Raw genomic sequence first — 21,213 nt, 5'->3', positions numbered from 1 at the left:
ACGGCAGTCCACAAAGAAGCCGAGAAGGTGAGGCTGTGTCAGCTTTTATGAACTGGCCTCAGAAGTCACACTGTTTCCTAAGCACCATTTGCTAAGATCAACCTTTTTCAAGAAGGAGATTACTAGATTCTAGTCCTTGAGAGGCATGTCAAAGGATTTGTGGGGTTGTTAGAAAGCCAGGGCCATCATATTAGCCATAAACAAAATAAATAATTGACAACAGCCCCTAAACAACAACAACAAAAACCCAGTTGTAAATCTAATAAAAGACGTGCCAGGTTTTCCCACACAAAACATTGCTAAGAGAACTTGAAAAGAAACCTTAAATAAGTGGATATACCATGTTCATGGATAAAAATAATTCACACAGAAAACACCCACTTCACCCAAACTGACATAATGATTCAAGGTGGAAACAACAAAAATCCCAGCTGATTTTTATTAAAGTGCAAAGGTCAATACCCAAGGAAGCCTTAAAGAACAAACTGGGTGGGTTTATTCAGTGGGACATTAAGGTTGATTACAAGGCTGGAGCAATCTAGCGGGCTAATGGCACCAGGAAAGAAAGGCAAACAGGACAGAGGACGCAGAAGCCATCTATGTGCATAGGAAATATTTGAGTTGTGATAAAGTAACACAGAGAAGAGAGAGAGAGAGAGAGAGTGTGTGTGTGTGTGTGTGTTTCCCTGAATATTGCTAGGCTACTTGGGTACCCAGATCTGGGAGAGGAAAAAGAAAAAAGAAAGAAAGAAAAAGGAGAGAGCCTGGGGAAATTCCTTTTTTGATAAGGCCAAGCCTGGTGCTTCTAGAAACAATGACTGAAGTTTATTTAGAAGTTGTTTCCTCTCTGGGCTGTAATTTCCCTCTGTTGTTCTCTAACCTTCACTGAAAGACCAGTTCCCACACTGATCTTGAGGTGCCCAGATTTCATGGTTATGGTGGTTCGTGCTCCTGGCCAGGACCAGCAGAGTCCAAGAAGCAGTTTGGAGTTAGGATAGTTCCAAGCTGTCTTCTAAGCCGGCAACAGGCTCAAGCAGTTTCCAGTTGTCCTTCCTAGACAGACCTGGAAAATGTTCCGGAACCGGAACCCAGGAACTGGATGGGGGTGGGGTGATTAGAAGCCAAGGAGTAGAAGATAGACGCGGACAGGTATTGTGGCTAGCAAGTGTCTGAGGAGTAAGGGTGCTGATTTGCCCTGCTTCTCTGGTGTCCAGAAAGCTTTGGGTGATGGGCCAAGTGTACCAGGTTTCTGACCCTTCCTGACCTTACCACTAAAGGAGGCAGCGGTTTTCCTCCGTCTCTATACAAGTGCTTTCCAATAATGCTGCGAGTCCCTGCCTCAGTTTTCCAATACATAAAATTAACCCTTTTGCACTTTGCTCCCCTGGCCCTCTCTGAATAACTCAGATCAGTTTGAGGTGTGTGTGTTGGGGGTGGGGGTGGGGTGGAGGTTTGAGATCCGTGTGAGTCAAGGGGCCCAGTTCGACAGGTAAGACAGCACCCATCTCCAGATGGGTGTTCCTACAACCACTTCCTACTGCCCCCCCGTGTCCGGTGGGGATTGGCACTCCCCCCGGTATTCAGGGCGGGGAATGTCCCATTCCTGGACAGGGGTGGCCTGGGAGTTCCTTTTTGCTCTTGCTCCTGGTGACAAAAGGCGGGACAGGAAAGGTCCCCTTGGACTGGGCAAGTAACTCCAGGGGCGGAGGACTGGACGGGGACCAGGGCCACAGCCCAACCCTTACTGGGACCCGTGGGCCCCTCACCCACGGCGGCGCCCGAGGCGGGAACAATAGCGCCGGCGGGAGGGGCGGGGGAAGGCGTGGCGGGAGGGCGTGGCTCCCCCGCGGGCGCCGCCCCCGGCCCGCCCCCCGCGCTCGCACACCCGCTCGCATAGGGCTCCCACCGCTGCCCGCCCAGGCACTGCCCGCGGGAGCCGCCGCCGCCGCCGCCGCGCCCGCCATGGACGTCCGCCTGTATCCCTCGGCGCCCGCGGTAGGCGCGCGGCCCGGGGCCGAGCCGGCCGGCCTGGCACACCTGGACTACTACCACTGCGGCAAGGTAGGCGAGGGGGCCGAGCGTCCCGGGCTGGAGCGTGGAGGGGCGGCAGCAGTCACCTCGCGGCCGCGGCCCCTCCGGGGCGCACACGGTGGGGCACGCATCCAACAGCTGCACCGACGGGCACGTGCCGCTCGCACCGCCGCCCTCGCGGCCACACACACACACTCACACACACACACACGCGCGCGCGCCCCGAGTTGTAGATCGCAGGCAGAAGTCGGCCCGACCGACGACACAGCGACACCCTCGCCCACGCTCCGCGTTCATTCACAAGCCGAGCGCGCGGCGACTCTGTCTCCGTCACCCAGCCAGGCGGCACCACACACGGCCTCCGCCGTCCCACACGAGTCACGGTGCCGGTCGCCTCTCCCCAGCCGCGCGCGGCCCCTCGCCCACGTACACGAACATCCACACGCGCCACGCTTGCTGCGCTCGCTCCTGACGCGCTGTCACATCCAGTGACAGCCGGGGACAGCCACACAAAAGAAGTAGCTCCGACAGTCACAGCCCGCACTCAGAACGACCCACAAGTGCACGCACACGGTCCGCGGGGATCCACCTCTCGGACGAGAAGCTACAAATCGCTCAGACGGCCAGCCGGTCACACCCGGGGAACGCACGGGCTCCGGCACCCTCCGCTTCCCGCCCCCACCCCTAGGTGGTCCGTATACTCGGCGCTTCGGGGGTTTCAACTCCTCGGGGTTCCGAGCGTTAATTGGGTCCTTTACTAATTGCTCCTCGCTGCCCCCGGGCGTCTCAGATTCTAGGCTGGTGGCGTCCAATCAAGGCCTGTCCTTTCCCGGAAGGGGGGGGAGCTGGCGTCCCTCAAGGCTGGGGCTGCAGCGAGGGGCACCTCATGCCCCCCCGCACCCCGTTTTCCTAGGCTCTCTGTCCTCAACTCCAGCCAGGACCCCCCTCCCCCCCGGAGCGTGGCGCCCGCCGGAGGCTGTGCCTGGATGCCGAGACGGGAGGCGTCGGACCCCGGCGGGCAAGGCCAGGGCAGCCGCGCGGCCCCGACTCCTCTCCCCTCGCGGGGAAGGGAACTTTGAAACTTAGTTGGGACGGCAGATGGTCGGTGCCTCCTCGGGTCTGTGCGTCGGTCGCGGTCAGGCCGGAGCCGAGCGCGGCTTTTCGTCACTCGGAGCCCGGATTGAACAGCGCGCGTGGGTCTCCGGGCGGTCGGGGCGCAGACGCGCGGGGCTCCGCGGCGCTGCGTGGTGAGTGCGCGTCGGGTGGCTGGACCCGTGACCCTCGGGGGGGGGGAGTCTGTCCCCCTCCCCACAGGCTGTCCGCCCGGTCCCCCGGCTACGGGGATGCTGCAGGGGCCGAGCGTCCGGCTTATCGCTGGGCCTCCGGGGCTGGGCCTCCGCAAGTGTGTCCTGAGGCCCTAAGGGAGCGGGCGCCGCCGGGAGCCCTCCGCGGCTCACCCTGGTCCCCGGCCGCGCGGGCCGTGCAGGCGGGGGAGTCCCGGGACGTAGGTAGGCGGCAAGCATCTCTCGGTGGGGAAAGCGGATTATCTTTTGTGCGCTGAGCCGCAAAGTTGGAAGCCTGAGAGGGGGATGGTGCCTTGGGGAGAAGGCGGTTCCGGAGCCGCTTTCCAGTGTGATGGTGGGAAAATAGATTTAAAACGCCAAGCGGAGTTTTACGGGGATCTGAAGGACGAAGCCGCGGGTCCTCTTCTGCCCTTGGCTTTGTTACGTTTGAAATACCAAACGGGCTAGACGGGGTTCGCCCTCTGGTCTGGAGGCCGCGGTGGAGATTGAGGTTGGGGATGTGTGCCTTGAAGTCCGGCGGGTGCCCAGGCTTGGGGGTGGGGCGGGGCGGGGGAGGTAGGGATTAACTGGAAGAGGTCTTTTGGAGGTGATGCGTCTGCAGACCACACCGGGGTGGGCCCAGACCATCTCCTGGCTGCCACCCTTGGGAAGCAGGGCTCTGTCGGCTGCCCACCCCCACCCCAGCGCGCTTTATTCTGAAGCTCTAGAAAGCTCTGACTCAGCACCAGCACCTCCGAGGTCGCAACCTGCTGGGGAGGGCGCAGAAGTGGAGGGTGGAGATTTTGAGGTTCTCTCTACGCTCTAGGACCCTGGCCCGTAGCTGGGGAAGTTTTGAGGCGAGAGGGCTGGGACCGGCCACTGGAATGTTTGAAGGAAGGTGTGAGCGTGTGCTCAGAGGTGAGACCTGCCGTCCAGCCCTTCAGGCTGGGGTGATGGGGGCACCTGGCTCAGCTTGGAGCCAGAGTCCTGTTGGCAGATTTCCCAGTGGGCTGTGGTCTTCCGTGCTGGTTCTTGGGGTTCACTGTGACCAGGAACTCCTCCTCCCCTCCCCCGGACATCAGAAACTGATGGTTGTGGAATGGAAGAAAATGTCCAGGCTTCAAGCTCTCTTACAGCGGCTCACTCTCCGGAGTTGGAGGGTAATCCGAGACCTGAGGTGTGGTAATAGCCACATTAGGGCTGTGTGTGTGTGTGTGTGTGTGTGTGTATGTGTGTGTGTGTATGCGCGCGCGCTTGTGTTGGGAGGTGGTGTGGAATGGGTTACGGAGCCAGCACACAGCCCACACACTGGGGGCCCTGTTCCTGTAGCCAGGACAAGAGGCTTGTCTCTCAAGCGTTTGCCCAAACGATGTCAGACAACCGTGGGGGCAGTTGACCTGGAAGGGCCCTTGGCGACGGTCCCCTTGGCGACCATCCCCTTGGCGACTGTCCCCTTAGCAATCCTCCACATAGAGATTCCCAGCCCCTTTAAATCAAAGCACTAGCTGTGCTTTTGGTGGGTTTTGTTGGAGAAGACACACAATGATAAAAAGCCGTTGTGGCTTCATCTCAGCTTCCACATACTTTTGTAATCTATTAAGCACAGCAACATTAGCATGCACTAGAAAACTCGCTTACTGGATATAAGGCAAGCCTGTTACTTTTGACATGTGGCAACGGTGCTTGGCTCCCGGCTTCTGGCGTTGAGGATCTGGCATCTCACGAAGGGAACTATTGATCTCCTCTTTGCTTCATAGAAGGCCAGGCTGAGTCACAGAGCAGCGTACGGAAGGTTATGGGGCAGGTGAAAGGAACAGTGTGCTTGAATCTAAGTTTCTCAATTTACGGCAGGACAGTGGTCTGGCCTCTTTGTGAACCTCTGTCACAGTCTGGGGACTGGGGGCCTATGTTCCCCCCACAGAGGTTTGGATTCCTTCCCTTTAGATTTTGGAAGGCACTTCACCGGTCTGGGAGCGCCCAACTCAGCTAAGGCATGCCGGTGCCAGTTGGTCACTGGGTGAATCTGGCTTCATAGCTCCGTACGTGGCTTTGTGAATTAGAGAAAATGATTCCTAGCATGTGTGGAAGTCAGAGGACAAGTTGAGGCTCTGGGCTTCCATTGTGTAGGTCCTGGCAGCTAGGCTGTTAGGTTTGGCCCTACGCCACCTCTGGGGTCTCCAGCTCTTTGTCAATATCGAGGATGGTGTCCTATAAGGAGATGTAAACGAGCTTTGGCGGATATAAGCGCCCATGTATCCACCAATCCAGTCTCGGCAGAGAATACTTCCATCACCCCAGAAAGCTCCTCGGTGCCCTTCCCAGCCGGCGCCCCATCCTCTGTCCCAGTGGCAACTTCTCACCTGATTTCCACGGTTTGTTTCAGTTTGATTTAGGATGATTAACTCTATTGAAGGCTTAGAATTTCATATGCAGCATAGGCATTTTGAGCATGGCCTCTTCTTTGTTCAGCCTTTCAGAGTCCTCGGTTGAGTGAGTGCTCGAGTAGTGTGTTCCACTTTGTTGTTGAGTGACGTTGCACTGTGTGAATCAAGCACAATTGGTTACTTCACCTGCTGATGGGCATTTGGGTTTGTTTCCAGTCTGGGGGAACTTGTAAACAAAGCTGCCACCAGTGTGCTTCTACAAGACTCTTTTGTGGGAAGAACAAATTATCTAATATCACTGAGCCTTGGCATCCTTTAACATTTTTTTTCTTTAAGATTTATTTATTTTTGTTTTGTGTGTATAGTGGTTTTGCCTGTGTACAGGATTGAGCATGCAGCGCCCATGGAGGCCAGAAGAGGGCATCATATCCTTCTGGAACTGGAGTTACAGGTGGCTGTGAGCCACCTTGTGGGCGATGGAAATCAAACCTGGGTCCTTTAGAAGAGCAGTGAGCACTTTAGCCCCACCCCGCCCCTACCGTGTGTCCTCTGGAAGACGTTGCCTACTTCTGAAATTCAGGATACAGGAGTGAGGGACGCAGGCTAGGATAAATCATAAACCAGCTATTGATTAGTTGGTGGTGGGATCAACCACCTGCTACCTATATCAGCAAGAGATTTAACCTCTCTGCTCTAAACATCCTTTATTTTTGTTTGATAAGCCCTAAAGGCTAACCTGGGCACCACTCCCTGTGGGGCGCTCTGTGGCCAGCAGTCTTCTCTGTTTCTCCAAGCTCTCCCAGTAACTAACTGGTACTGTGTGCGATGTGGCGTGTTCTATCATCTGTTACTTAATCAACAAATATTTATTGATCACTGCTAGAAAAAAAAAGTTCTGCTAGAACTTTGATAGGTAGCTAACGCTATGGTTATGAACAAAGCAGACTCAAATTATTGCTCTCAAAGCTTATCTATTGATTCATTTCTATTTATCTATCTATCTATCTTCCTGTCTGTCTGTTTATGGATAAAATATAGATTATTATGGTTAATGTCTCTCGATACTCTCTGGATATGAAATAGGGACGAGAGTTAAGATGAGCCAAGGCCTGGGACTGCTTTGCAGTTGTGTGCATGCCTGTATGTGTGTGTGTGTGTGTGCGCGCGCGCCTGCGTGCATGCTCGCATGCGTATGTTTGCCCCGTGCATGCTAGAGGTTGACAATGGGTGTTGTCATAGCTAGGGTTAATTTTTGTCAGTGTTATACAAATTTAGATCTCAGAAGAAGGAGTTTCAATTGAGGAATTGGTTCTACGAGATTGGCCTGTGGGCATGTCTGCTGGACATTTTCTTGATTGCTGATTGACTTGGGAGGGCCCAGCCCACTGTAGGTGGCATCATCTCTGGGCAGGTGGTTCTGGGGCATGCGTGTAAGAAAGCTTGCTGAGCAAGCCAGCTGGGAAAGAGCCAGTAAGCAGCATTCCTCCATGGTTTCTGCTTCAGTTCCTGCCCCCCAGCTTCCCTCAAATGATGGACTCTAAACTGTAAACTAAATAAACCCCTTCCTTCTCAAATTGGTTTTGATCATGGGGTTTCCCACAGCAACAGGAAGCAAAAGTGAACAGGGGTGTTTTTAACTATTAAGGCCAGTTTCTCACTGAACCTGGAACTCACCACGTCAGCTAGACTGGCTGGCCAGCAATCTTCCAGGACCTACCTGTCTCCACCCCACCAGCCCTGGATTATAGACATGTGCCTCCATGCCTGGCTTTCACTGGGTTCTGGGGCCCTCATGCTTATGCTCCAAGTGCTTTAAACACTGAGCCATCCCACCACCCCCAGTCTGTTTTGCAAGTTTAAAGTGGGAGGCTGACGACAGACCTCTGATACTTTGAAAATGTATCTACGTAGTAAGAGTCACTTGATATGTTTTTTCCAAAGCTTTATTATTTTTATTTATGTGTATGTCTTCATGCATGTATGCACATGTGTATACAGATGTCTGTGGAGGACAGAAGAGAGTGTTGGGTCTTCTGGGGCTAGAGCTGCAGGCGGTGTGGGTACTGAGAAGGGAACTCCAGTTTTCTACGAGGGCGTTGAGAGATTGTAACTACAGACAGATCTGCAGCCTCTGATCTCACAAGCTTTGGAAAGCAGTTTCCTGGGCCACACTCTCAGGGATTTTAATTTGTTTGGTCCTGTGTGTGTGTGTGTGTGTGTGTCTGTCTGTCTGTCTGTCTGTGTGTGTGGTATACCCTGAGAATTTCCACATCCAGTGAGTCCGTATGTAACATGTAACAGCTGGTCACATGTTACAGGCCACAGTTTGTATAGTGGCGGCTTGGTTGTTGTACAGATTTGTGTGGGCTCCTGGCAGGCAGGAACCATGCCCAGCACTTGGCACAGTGCCTTCTCATAATGGTTCAGTAAGTTAAGTGGTAGTGGGTGAATTATTTTGCTCTCCACCCACACAGCTCTGGGCACAGCATCGGGTAAGGATGGGGACTAGGAAAAGTGTGTTTACTGAATGGCTGGAGGCTCCCTTTGGCAAAATCCACGAAGTGGAGGTTGCTGTTACTTCTTATCCTGGATTTGGGGCATCTAAGGCCTTTACAGCATGGGGCGGGGGTGAGATTTGCATGGCTTCCTTTTGCTGGGGGCGGGGGAGGTGGTGAGTTCTATGGGAGGAGCCCTGGATTGGCTGGAATTAAAGGGCTTTGCCAGGAGGCAAGGATCTCTCCTGGAAGCTCTCTCTCTCTCTCTCTCTCTCTCTCTTTCCTTTATTCACTTTACATCCTGATTGCAGCCCTCTCCCTCCTCTCCTCCTGCTCCTACCCTCCCACCTTCTTCCCCCTTTACCTCTTTCTTTCTCCTCAGAAAAAGGGACACCTCCCCTTACCAACCTACCCTAGCACATCAAGTAGCACCAGGACTAAGGGCATCCTCTTCCACTGAGGCCAGAAAAGGCAGCCCAGCTAGGGGAATGTGATCCACAAGGAGGCAACAGAGTCCATGTCAGAGACAGTCCCTTCTCCACTACCTAGGGGACCCACAGGAAGACCAAGCTGCTCATCAGCAACACATGTGTAGGGGCCCAGATTCAGTCCATGAATGCTTTTTGGTTGGTACTTCAGTTTCTGTAAGCCCGCATGGGCTGGGAAGCTCTTTACTTCCTGCCTTATTTAGAGTGTTTTATTCTGTGAAGAGACACCATGACCACAGCGACTCTTATAAAGAAAAATATTTAATTGGAGCTGGCCTACAGTTCAGAGGTTTAGTCTGTGATTTTCATGAAGGGAGCATGGTGGCTTGCAGGCAGACATGGAGAAGAAACTGAGACCTCTATATCTTGATCCACAGGCAGCAGGAGACTGTGAGCCACACTGGGTGTATCTTGAGCATCTGAGACCTCAAAGCCTGCTCCCACAGTGACACACTTCCTCAACAAAGTCACACCTACTACAATAAGGCCACACCTCCTAATAGTGCTACTTCCTATGAGGCAAGCATTCGAACACACGAGTCTATGGGGCTATTCCTATTTAAAACACCACGCTTCCCATCTGCTCTTGAGTCCTGCCTGTCTAGAGGGTCCTCCCAGGGTCACACTTTTGTATGTCAAAAGCAGCAGCAGCAGCCCAGGCCTGCTACTGCTCACTTCAGTCTCCCGAGTGACGTTAGCGTTCCCTGGGTTTCTGCTCCCCTGTGTACAAAGGAGAACCAAATCAGTGACCATTGTCCCTTCAGGACAGTGTGGTATGAAATGTGAGATGAATGGCTGGGGTGTCTTTTGTAATTGTGGTGCGTGGAAGGATCCTCCACAGTGGGTAGTGATAATGCTTTTTGAAGAGTGTGTTAGTCTGCTTTTCATTGCTATAACAAAATACCGGAGGCAGACTGATTTTATAAGAGGTTATTATGGGTTTCAGGCCAGCCTCAGCTACATAAAGAAATTCTGTCTCAATAATAAATAAATAAACTGGAAGCTAAAAGATGAGAGAGAGAGAGAGAGAGAGAGAGAACAGAAGGCCTGTGTTCTCTGGCCTTTTGGCCTCCAAGACTATAGGCTAAATCTACGTTTCTCTCTCTATCTCTCTCTCTCTGAATGCTGCCTCTTGGCTGCCTCACCTTACAGCAAAGACACTAATGACAGGAACAGGTGTGGGAACAAATAGTGATTAGATCCATTTCAGACCAGAACCACAGGGCTGGGAGAGGCAGGACTTGCCGCTGTGAAAACATCCCTCTCCTGAGGCTCCTAGAGACCAGCGGCTCAGCTACAGTGACAAACTCCCACTGGTCCTTTTGAAAGAGTTTTAAGATGTTGTCCCTGTGGTCAGGGAGGACTCTTGTGCTCCAGAGTGGGCCTGGCAGATAGGTGCTCAGCAGACATTTACTCTTGACATAAATGAATGAATGAATGAACAAACCAATGTGGCTCTGCCCAGTTGTCCCCTGTGCTAGAGGAACTTGGCCTCAAAACCTGAAGACTGTGGTGAGTACCTGGAGTCTAGGCAGGGCCAGGACCAAGAGTCTTTGTGCATTGGGGTCCATCGCTGTCCCATGCGACACTCGGGTCAGTGTCTAGTAGGTTGGGCAGCCAGCAGCAATGGAGCGCCTGGGTCTGTGCACAGTGCACAGGTTCCCACATATCCTCGGTCGTGTAGGTCATCTCTTTGGGTCTTCTCTTTCCCTTCCTTGGTTTCTTAGAGTCCGGGGATTGGTGTTGAGTGTAAGTCAGCTGTGGAACGCAGCAGACCTGTGATTAGGTGCTGCTCTCACCATCAGGAGCACAGGTAAGTTATTCAGTGGTCTGGCGGTCCTTTCCTCTGACAAATGACAAATCAGCATCTCCCCCCTGGAGGAGGGTCAGAGGTCACAGCGTTCAGGACAGCAAGACTCACGTTCATCTCCATTTGCTAAGAATAGGGCACTGGAGTTCAAATGTTAGTGATGGATCAGCTCTTGCGCCCCGCCCCCCAGAGGGTGGGGCCTGGCTTTCCTAACAGCATCTATTTCCTTCTGAAGGTGGTGGAGAGAAGAAGGGGGCTGCGGATGCCTGGAGCTTTCATTGGCTTGGCCTGGTGACCTTGGGCACGCGGCTTAGCCACCCCAGGCCTGTTTTCTTGCATGCACAAGGGCATGAGGTGCTCAACTCCATGATGAAACAGACACTAGTGTCCACCACCCCAAGTTACAAAGGGTCAGGTCTGGGTCCACACACTGTCGCACCAGCAGTCTTGGTTAGAAGGACCATGCTCACCCACTGCCATGCCTATAGCCGGTAGCGTGCGGGGCTGCAGGCTTGGCAAACCCCTCCTTACCAGGAACAGCTCAAGCTCCAGGGTGCTGAGTGTCCTTCAGGTCTGTGACCAACTTCTTTCTATGCCCAAGCATGTGCCCTGTCCTTCTGAGTGGACTTCACACCCCAGTCTCTCCTCAGCACAGTCTTCCATGGGTGACTCTCTAATCCAGATTATGCTTTCATGAAACCCACATAAACCCAAGGTAAAGGAGAGTCCTTAGAACCTGTCAGGGACTTTCAGGAGGCCACCTGACTGTCCAGGTCAGAGCTCTGTACTCCAAGCCTACAAGACAAGCCCGTGTCCTCAGCAGACCTGCTTTTCTCCCCAGGCTCTAGGCTAGTACTGAATGGCCCCCTCCTCGCCGCTCCCTGACCAGCGAGATTAGCGCCACCTTCTTGTCAGCAGTACAAGCTTCCAGTTGCCTCCCAGGTTACTACCTCAGCAACTCGAGATGGAGCCCGGTGATCCGGATACCTGCACCCTGCAGTCACGGGGCCAGTCCTTGAGAGGCAGAAAGCTCCAGGCACATGGGAGAAGCCAGACATAAAGCCACTGAGCTTTCCCACCATCACAAGACCAAGGAACCATTGTGGTGACTGGTCTGAAAGTGAAGCCTCAGTCCCTCTACACCCACCGCTGCTCAAAACCAAGCAAGCCGAGGCGTAGCATGTGGGCGCCCTTGCTCCCCGCAGGCAGACCTCACCATCGGAGTTACCAGATCCCCTGAGGTGCTTTCGCCTCTGCCTGGAACAGCCTCCCACCACTGTGCATGCCTCCACTCAGCTCCCCTTCCATTGAAGATTTGGCCATGTGACAGGCATCTCCCAAAGGTCAAGCACTGTCACTGCCCCTGACAATACTGTGTGCGACTCTTGGTCTTTGTTTTTGAGTCAGAGTCAGTAGGTCTCAGATCCACGTGGTCTTTTATCTGGCAAACAACTTTCCCATGGAGCGACTGAGCACTCAGGATTGGGCTGAATTCCCAGCACCAGGCACACAGTAGGCACTCTATTGTATACCTGAGAAACCCAGCAGTACGCCCTGCAAAACCACAATCTTCCTGCTCACTCTAGAAGGCACCGGAAACCCCAGTCGCACCGTAGCAAGTTTTAAGCATCAAGGTAATTGATCAAAATTTATCACCCTGTGCCACGCAACATCTTCTCACTAAGATATAAAATTACCATTTACCATGACTCATTAAGTTAATAATTACCGACCATATGTTTTTATTGCTTCTCCCAAGCCAAGGTGATAAATCACCCTGTAGGTTTGGGTCTGTGTAAATACAATGACTGCCAACTGTGCAGATACGGGATTTACAGACAGGAACACACAGGATTGAAGCATTGGACTGAAAACAGCCCCACCATCCTGCCAGCTCCTCCTCGAATCTTTTGAGTTCCCAGGCCGGTGCTTTTCCACTAGGGCACAGTTTGAGAATATTCCCGGTTGTCGTAGCTTTTGGGAGGGGGTACTCTGGAGTCTAACAGGTGGGGGTCAGGGGTCAGGGGTCAGTGTGTGATTGGCTCCAACATGCCAGCTGTGCTGGGGTAGGGACACGGTGTTCTGGACCAGCGGTGACTTCTACCATGCCTGTTATTTTCATCTGTGGTCCATTCTACCATGTATGTTATTTTTCATCTGAGCATCACAGCAAAAATCTAAGGCATCGCTGTCTTTATTTGTAGGTTGGGGCCAAGCCAGTGACCGAAGGCTTTGGGCTGATGCGTCCCTTCATTCGCCCTGTTCCCGGCCTCCGCCGCCTCTCTGGGGCTTTACAGGGTTCGGTTAGGGTAGCTAACCAGGGGCTGTGGGTGGGGATATATGTTCCTTAGTGCTCCCAGGCTGTGTTGTCAGTCTTTGGTTTCTTGCTTTCCAGCTGGGTCTCAGTGTTTCTGCTGGCTGTCCCCTTCCGGCTGCTTTCTGGGCTTTCACGGATTGCATTCTCCCATGTACAGATCTGTATCGGAATTATGGATATATATGCAGTGTGAAGGTATATATATTTATCTCTACTTACAGATAGATTAAGGTAGGTAGAGTAGCTTATGTGTGTGTGTGTGTGTGTGCGTGTGTGTGTGTGTGTGCGTGTGTGTGTGAGAGAGAGAGAGAGAGAGAGAGAGAGAGAGAGAGAGAGAGAGAATCTCTTGAGGTTTAGAAGCAAGGGGAGAAGGTGAACATATGTTTAGGAGCTGCCTGATGCACCTGGTTCCCGCTTAGTGAGTTTTGTTTGAAATTTTTCGGTATTTTTATGGGGGGGGGAGGGGAGTAGGGTAGAAAGAAACACAGATGACCCTCTGCCATTTACAGGTGGGGACTGGCCCAGATGGCTAGAGTGTCACAGGTGGCAGGGAACCTGGGGCTTGTCCTTATCTTTATGGGTGGCTTCTGCATGCATGTTCTCGTCTCTGTGTGTATGTATCTGTGCATGCGTGTGCAGGAGCCTGTGTGCTGCTTGCCTCTTGCTTTTCCTGTTGTAGGACTTTCTCTTCTAGGGCTCTGGCATCTCCAGCCGGGCCTCCCACCTCAGGTCTCAACCTCAGGCCTCACTTGCCAATAGGTCGCCTCCACCTTACAGCTAATGAGAGCGTGCTTATCTCGAAGTTAGGCTTCGTTTTCAGAATGATTCAGAAACTTGTTGGAAACGATCCTGATTCCATAGTTAACCTCAGGTCAGTCTCATGCATAAATCTTATTGCTGCGCTGTGCTGTGTTTCGGCTGGACCTGGACTTTCCGGAGAGGGAGGTAGGCCCTGGGCTTCAGAGCTTGCTTGTTCATTCTGCAAACCTTTGCTGATGGCTCCGTGGGTGGTTTCAGGAGCCCCTGTCCTTCCTTGGCTCTCTCCACCCACCTGAGAGGTAAGTTAACTTTCGGTGTGAAGCCAGGATGTGGCTCACAGGTGCCTGTGCATCTCATGAAGCGCCTGGGTTCACATCTTGGTGACCTCGATGCTGGGTGACCTCGAACCCATTTCTCAGCCTCTCTGAGCCCCATTTTTCTAATACCATACTCAAACCCCCCATTGGTGTTGAGATCTCTGAGAGATCAGATCGGCTGCTTTCTAGCTCATTTCTGCTGCTTGGGCTTGCTCAGGCCACGTGGCCCTTGGGAGAGGTGCCAGTATCACTTCCATCCAGGAGTTTACATCTTTGATAGAGAATATGAGAAGCCTGCTTTTCGCCGCAGTTCCCCCCAGGTTGACTGCTCTTGGAGTCAGTCACACGTTCAGAGTTAGCACACAAGACTAACTCAGACGGGACCGCTGGCACTCGTGTCCTGGAAGCATTCGGGATGGGAACCACAGTCTCTTCCTCTCCACGGTGTGTCCTTGCAGCTGTCTGTTGCTGCAGGGTCCCAGAGATAGCAGGACCAAAATCTCTTCCCCGTGCCGCCTCCTCCCTCTGGGTTTCAGTCCATGCAGTACAGAGGAACAAGCACATCATGGCAGGTGGTTTGGGAGCCACTTGGTCCTCAAAGCCAGTTCTCTGCGGCAGCCAGAAATGTCTCCTTAGCTGCCGGGGTCCCCACAGGGGACATTGTAGTGCAAATGTCACTGTGCTCGAGAAATCCCAAGTATGGCTGCTTTATAGTCATCATTTGTAGATAGTTCCTCCCTGTCTAGGTGAAAGTCATCAGTCAAGGTATGTATGTATGTATGTATGTATGTTTGTATGTATATGTATTACCATAGAGCATGTTGACTGAGAATGTGCCAGTAGCATCTTGCCTCCAAACAGGTTTGCAGCCAGTTCACAAAAGAGGTGTCTTTCGCAGCAGGAGGTGGGTGGCTGGTCCCTTTAACTGTGTTTGCTGTCTCGTTAATCCAAGGGTGTGTATGTGTGTGTATGTGTCCATACAAGTATGCATATGTGTGTGAGTTCATAGCCACCTATGGGTATGTGGGAGCCAGAGAATGACACTGGATGTCTTTTCTAATTGTTCCTCACCTTATCTTTTGAGACAGGGACTCTCACTGAACCTAGGTCTAGACTTGCTGGCCAGAAAATCTCAGGGTGCTAGGGATTGAACTCAGGTCCTTATATTTGCATGGCAGGGGCTTTAACCACTGAGCTATCTCAGTTTCATTTGCTGGTGGGGCGGAATGGAAGTCCTCAGATGCTTTATGCTACATTGTACATTGCACATTTTCTGGCTGAGCTCTATGAGACATACATACATGCACATAAACACACATGAATATACCACACACACATAAATAACATACATATGGACACACATACACGCAAATGTATCACACACCTGAGAACCCAACATATCACACACCTGAGAACCCAACATACATGTATACACATCAGCAAACATACATGAGCATGAGCACATACTACACACATATGTAAACGCATGTACATATGCACATAGACCAAGACATATGCTTTACCAAACTCACCTGGAGTCACACTTGGCTGCAACACTTTGCAAGAGTCAGTGCACTGACCTCACTCATTCCACCCTCCAAAACCCATATCCAGTCACTGTGTCCACAGCTTTGTGTCAGGTGACAGGTACGTGTGTGTGGTAAACATTGTGTTATAACTCAGGATACCATGGAATCCCCAGGCCAGGCCAGAGACAGATGGTGAGGGCTTCTCAGACCGAAGAAGGCCTGTGTGCTCTTGAAAGTGATCGGAGCCCGGGCAGCCATTCCAAGGAGAAGGAACAGCAGGTGTAAAAAGGCACAGAGCTGATGGAGGTTTCAGGGGACAAGGCTAGACACGGGAGCATTTGGAAAGCCCTTCATTATTTCCAGGCCTCAGTTTCCCCATCTTCAAAATGGAAGTAGCAGTGTTTGCCTGTTTATGAAACTGACTAAGGTAAGAACTCAGGTCTAAGCACCTGGAGGAGCTGAGTTCCCTTTTCAAAGCTAGCTGCAGATGCCCAAGTGCCAGACCTTGATTTTCAACAAGAGCCGAACAATAGAGTTTCAGCATTGGTGTCACATTTCTGGGAGTCACTGTCTACCCTTTCAGATGGAGCCTCAAACAGTGGCAAACGGACCTTGGTTGTGTCATCCAGGATCAGGGAAGTATTTTCTTTATGTCTTGCTTTTTTTTTTTTTTTTTTTTTTCCCAACAGGGTTTTTCTATATAGCCCTGGTTATCCCAGAACTCTCTATGTAGACCAGGCTGGCCTTGAGATCACAGAGATCCACATCTCTTGATGTGATGTTAACAGTAAGCCACCGCCGTTCAGGTCCAGGGTCCCCGGGACAGTTTTCTCTCTAGTGATGGGCAGGCCCTGCTTGGTGTTCCTCCCACTTGCCCTATTGCTTTTCTGAAAGGCGGCTGCCTCCTGCATTCCAGGCTGGGAACTTCAGCTCTCAAAGCAGTTTAGAGACGTTTTCCCATCCAGTGACTGAATGTCTCGTGCTGAGGGCAGTGGAGCCTTCGTGGAGAGCTTTCCGCCACAGAATCAGAGCCACCTATTCTCTGTGAGGAAGTGAGTTATGGCTCAGAGCCACAGGACCCCACGCTTCATCTTCTCAGCTCTCTGCTTAAAACCTCCCCCTGAAGCCCTCTTTCAGCCTGTCAGTCCTCATCCGGTCTAGCCACATTTTTCAGACCTCACTCCCAGCTACTCTGCATTCAGTCCCCGGCCCTGGCTCCAGGCTCTGTTCTGGGGACATGGTGAGAAGTCAGCCCTGCTATTGCCTCCATCCTATCCCTGCTGCCTGCTGGCCTTGTCTGCAGTGTTCCAGCCTGTATCCTCACATGGAGATGGATACATGTTCAAACATGTAGCCTCACATGTCTCCTCCCTCTTGTCTCAGCTAGCCTCTTGTCACGCTCCGGTTCCTGACATGGTCACCCTCTTCTCCATCCTAGCCTCTAGTATATTTTTGGGGGGGGGGTGAGGGGCACACTGTATCTGTGGAATTACTTGATTGTTTCCCGCCTGGAGAGTAAACTGTGAAAACCAGTGAGACTGTGTTTATTCAAAGCAACACTTTGCACTTGCCATGGTGTTTGCTAGGTAGTGAATGCTCAATGATAAGTTGTGGAAGGAAGAAAGGGGGGGAAGAGGCAGCTGTTTTCTAGAAATGATCCCATAATGCATCCAGGCTGTTTTCCAAGAGTTTTGTTATTTTCCATCTGTGGGTCTTCCTTATCCTTTCCAGGAGAAGCCCTGCCTGGGACTCAAAGTATTGAGAAATATAGATCTCCTTGTAGCACCCACCGGGGATGAAATCTCCAGCTGAGCCAGAGGGGAAAATGAGGATGCCAGTCAGATGGGTTGAAGGTGGAAAGTCTCAGCCTCTGGCTTTGAATTCATGCTTGACCTCCAAGGCAAGGGCCAGCAGACTCAGCCCCATCTCCCTGCCAAGGTGACCTTGGCTTTGCCAGGAAGGACGTGTCACTCCCTGTTGCTTGGGCTGGAGGATCTGGGGCACAGTCAGCCTGGCCTTCGGAGATAAGGGAATTTGTGTCTGGTGTGGAGACACTTCCGTTGAACAAGCAAGACTTGTGGGTAGTCTCTGTCCTGAAAAGATGGTTCCCCCTCTCTTTATTGAGCTGCAAATCATGAACATGGTATTTCCGACCCAAAAGCACGGGGGCATCACCTGTTCCTAACCCACTGGAGATTGCCGGTCTTCGCCTTCTGTGTTGTTTGATGCAGGGTCTCTGTCGTTTGCTACTACTCTGTCGTTTTCCACAAGCTTTTGGGGATTCTCATATCTGTCTCTCATCTCACACCTTAGGGACACAGGGGTTGCAGACACACCCTACTGTGCCCAGCCTTATGCGGGTTCCGAGAATTCAAACTCAGGCCTACAGGCTTTCTTAGCAAGCGTTTACACCCGCCGAGCCATCTCTTTAAGCCCCTGGCATGCTGTTTCCAAAAGGGTTGACCGTATCCACCAGCAGCAGGAGGAGCTGCCCGTTTTATCGTGCCCTCTGCACAGAGCTCATTATCTTCTGACGAACCCTCCGTCGTGCAGGTGCCTCCTGCCCAGTCTGCCTAACACGGAGACCCCAAGGTCTTTGTGATGTGGAATTATACGCCCGTCAATGCAGATTTCAGCGGAGAGCTGTGTTTGCCATTGTGGTCTGATCTGTTGTTTTTTAAATGCCTGGGGTAATATCCTCAATCAGAGGGCAAATAGAAGAAGGGAAGAGCGGTAATAAAAAATGAATTAGGGTGATTAGCAAAGGTGAGTGCTTCCCTCCTCAGGCGACTGGCAGGGTTGAAGGAGCTCTGCAGGGTGGCTCCTGTCCAAACACACAGCTGGATTACTACAACCTCCAGGCTGGCCCTGGGGTCTGCTCTGCACATAGGATTCTGGTATTGCATTTAGTTCTGCAAAGGTCATGGGTACCCCTTGGAGGGGGCTCAACCCCCGGTGGTTTGGAACAGGGTCTCCAAAGAGGCATTACTCCCCCCCCCCATTTCCATCTCTGGCCCAGCTGAGGACCTCTTCCTTTGGAGCAGAGACCCCTGTGGGCCCGGTCTCTGCAAGAAGGGAGCAAAGGCTTTAATTGACCTACGGAAGCATAATGCTGCACTGTGGGTTTCCTGAGAGCCAGGGTGCTCAGCGTACCCCAATGAGCCTTCGGTGGGTCTGTCCAGAAGGTTGGGCTGTGCCTCAAGAGAAGGGAGGGTTCTGCATTGCATTGTAGAAGACACCAGAACTAGTTGGGCTAGTTCCTCTGTGGTTGAAAAGAAGCAGAGTCCTGGGGAGTGAGGAAGGTGTGTGGAAGGACAAGACACTTCCTCCTGGGCGGTGCTGGGATTTGCACCCATACAAGTCGAAAGGAACCATGTCCATCCCTCAGCAGGTCTGGCTGATAGTCGTGTCAGTTCACAGTTCCCCACAGTGGAATGACAATGAGTCCCATGGTGGACATGGTGTTAAAATGCAGGTTCAGATGCAGTAGGTAGGGTGGGTAGCCAGATTCTGCACTGGTCTAGAGCAGCGGTTCTCCACCTTCCTCACGCTTCGACCCCTTTAATACAGTTCCTCATGTCGTGGAGACCCCCGACCATGAAGTCATTTCACTACTACTTCATAACTGTAATTTTGGCACTGTTTTGAATAGCAAATATCTGATACTTGACCTCAAAGGGATTGCAACCCATGGTTTGAGAACCACTGATCTAGAGGTTGCTGGAGAGCTTTGAGGTGTGTGTGTGAAATGTTGAAATGCCTAGAGTCAGAGGGAGAAAGAACTGGTGAGGAGAGTTTTCAGGAGAAGGGATGTGGCCTCAACTTGAGCCATACTGTGGCTTGACTCCCATGTGCTCCAAGAGATCTGCCAGTGTCCACAGCACTAGCGCTGGGATCGAGGGTGTTGCTCCACCGTATGCCTAGCTTTTCCTGTGGGTGCTCAGGTTCGAACTCAGGAGGTGCTCATGCTTACTATCTTACTGACTGCACTGTCTCCCAAGTCCCTCGACTGATCGGTTTTGTGCACATATGCAGAGCTTTTCATCCATGCAGAGGATCTGCGGAACGACTAGGACATGAGGCTGGAGAACTGTTTACCTGGGCAGGACGAGCCAGGGCTGCAGAGGGCTGGAGGCCGGGCTGAGTTGCAAGGCAGTGGGCCTGAGTGTGGTTAGGGCTTCACCTGGAGACAGGTCAGGCTCAGGCCCTGAGGACGGTGGGACTCATCAGAGCGTTTAAGTGGGAATGGTGGGTATCGAATCCCCTTTTCATTATTTCCTTTGCAAGAGAACGGGTGGGCATGGCAAAGGGAGAGAGTCTTCCGAGGACACATGCCACCATGAGGAGGACCAGATCCAGGGGGCCAACAAAGGGTGGTGATGGTCAGAGCACCTGCAGCATTTCTTCCGGCCTGGGCTCGGAACAGAGCGCGGCAAGCACAGAGCAGTTTCAGTCACTTCCCCGTGTGCAGCCCATTCAGTGGATGCTCGTGGCTCCTCAGCTTTACGGGTGCTGACAGAGACATCACAATATTGTGAAATTAGACGCCTGGAGCTGACTTCATTAGCAGCTTACCTGGCGACGTAGCAGCCGCCTTAGCACCGACAGTTGGGTGTGACAGAGCTAAAATTGAACTTGGCAATTACCGCTCCTGAGAGGTTCTTGAGGCTGTGAAAGGAAATTTCCTTTGGAAATCAACCCTGATAATCATGGGGTTTAAAATTAGGCCGTTACTATTAAGACTGTCAGCCGAGGCTTCGTGAGCCAAGGGACAGGGGCGGGGACAGGGGTGGGCAGCCTGAGGTACCCTGGGCGCACCTGCTCTGGTCTTTCCCTTTTCAGTTAGTTCCAGCGTCAGGGATCGCTGGCCGCCATTGTTTCCTGCAGGAATTGCGCCTCCTCCTGCCGCTGCTTCCTCAGCCTTGGTGTTTTCTTCAGACCTGCAAGGGGCTTTCCTGAGTCTCTCTGTGGGACATGATCCAGGCAGGGCTCCACTCTGGATTTCTGCTCAGAGGAAAGAGTCAAGGGACATGGCTGAAGGCTCCTTAGCCCTTTATGGGATTGCTCCTGAAGTTCTGTCTCTGTCTCTGTCTCTGTCTCTGTCTCTCTCTGTCTCTCTGTCTCTCTCTCTGTCTCTCTCTCTCTCTCTCTCTCTCTCTCTCGCGTGTGTGTGTGTGTGTGTGTGTGTGTGTGTGTGTGTTTTCTGGGGAATCCAGTCTAACTCAGGTCCTCATGTTTACAAAGCAAACTCTGTACTGACTGAGCCATCTCCCCAGTGCCTTTCCTGAAGTTTTTGTGGACTGTCCCTCATTTATGTCCCCGTTTTATAGAGGAAGACAGCGCAGGCCCCATATGTGCTCATGACCAGTTCATAGCGGGTCATGGGAAACTGCTGTTGAGTGGCCTGGCTGTGTGCTGGATCCTTGTGAAAGGGAAGGCAGAAATTCAAGTCTGCTTTGCAGCTATGTTTTCTCACCTGTGGGACAGACTTGTGCAGGTGTTAGGGAGAGCCTCCTTTGGGGGCTCTCATCCTTAACGGTGGCATTTATGAGCCACCTGTTTTGTGCCAGGCACCAGACCAGGCTCTTTTCATAGGTCACACCTGCTGTGCACGCTAAACCCAGGGAGAAGCTGCTATTCCTATCTTCACATTAGTGAGTGAAGGCCTAGAAATAAGGAGTTGTAGGACCAAGGCCTGGCCACAGTCCTTGCCCCTCCCTCTGATAATGAACCACCCCTCCCCAACACACACACACACACACACACACACACACACACACACACACACACCACGACCTGT

At 52.4% G+C, this 21,213-nt stretch overlaps 1 protein-coding gene across 7 annotated transcripts in view; it reads left to right on the top strand.

Annotated features, from left to right (window-relative positions):
• The first annotated feature begins 1,908 nt into the window (after positions 1 to 1,908).
• Positions 1,909 to 21,213, top strand: part of Tox2 (TOX high mobility group box family member 2) — a 113,381-nt gene continuing 94,076 nt past the window's right edge. For 2 of the 7 annotated variants that reach the window (XM_021636321.2, XM_021636323.2), the window contains exon 1: positions 1,909 to 2,061. In XM_021636321.2, coding sequence (XP_021491996.1) covers positions 1,963 to 2,061 — 99 coding nt within the window. In that variant the 5' untranslated portion in view covers positions 1,909 to 1,962. Of the gene's footprint in view, positions 2,062 to 2,579; positions 2,723 to 2,790; positions 3,279 to 3,302; positions 3,540 to 4,165; positions 4,233 to 4,398; positions 4,492 to 21,213 lie in introns of those variants that run through there. The other 5 variants (XM_060382882.1, XM_060382879.1, XM_060382880.1 and 2 more) reach the window with 5 other exon arrangements.

The sequence above is a fragment of the Meriones unguiculatus genome, chromosome 4, assembly GCF_030254825.1.
Source record: "Meriones unguiculatus strain TT.TT164.6M chromosome 4, Bangor_MerUng_6.1, whole genome shotgun sequence".
In the NCBI taxonomy this organism is placed as follows: domain Eukaryota; kingdom Metazoa; phylum Chordata; class Mammalia; order Rodentia; family Muridae; genus Meriones; species Meriones unguiculatus.
Note: the sequence above shows the minus strand (reverse complement) of the source record. Positions and strands in the feature narration are given on the sequence as shown.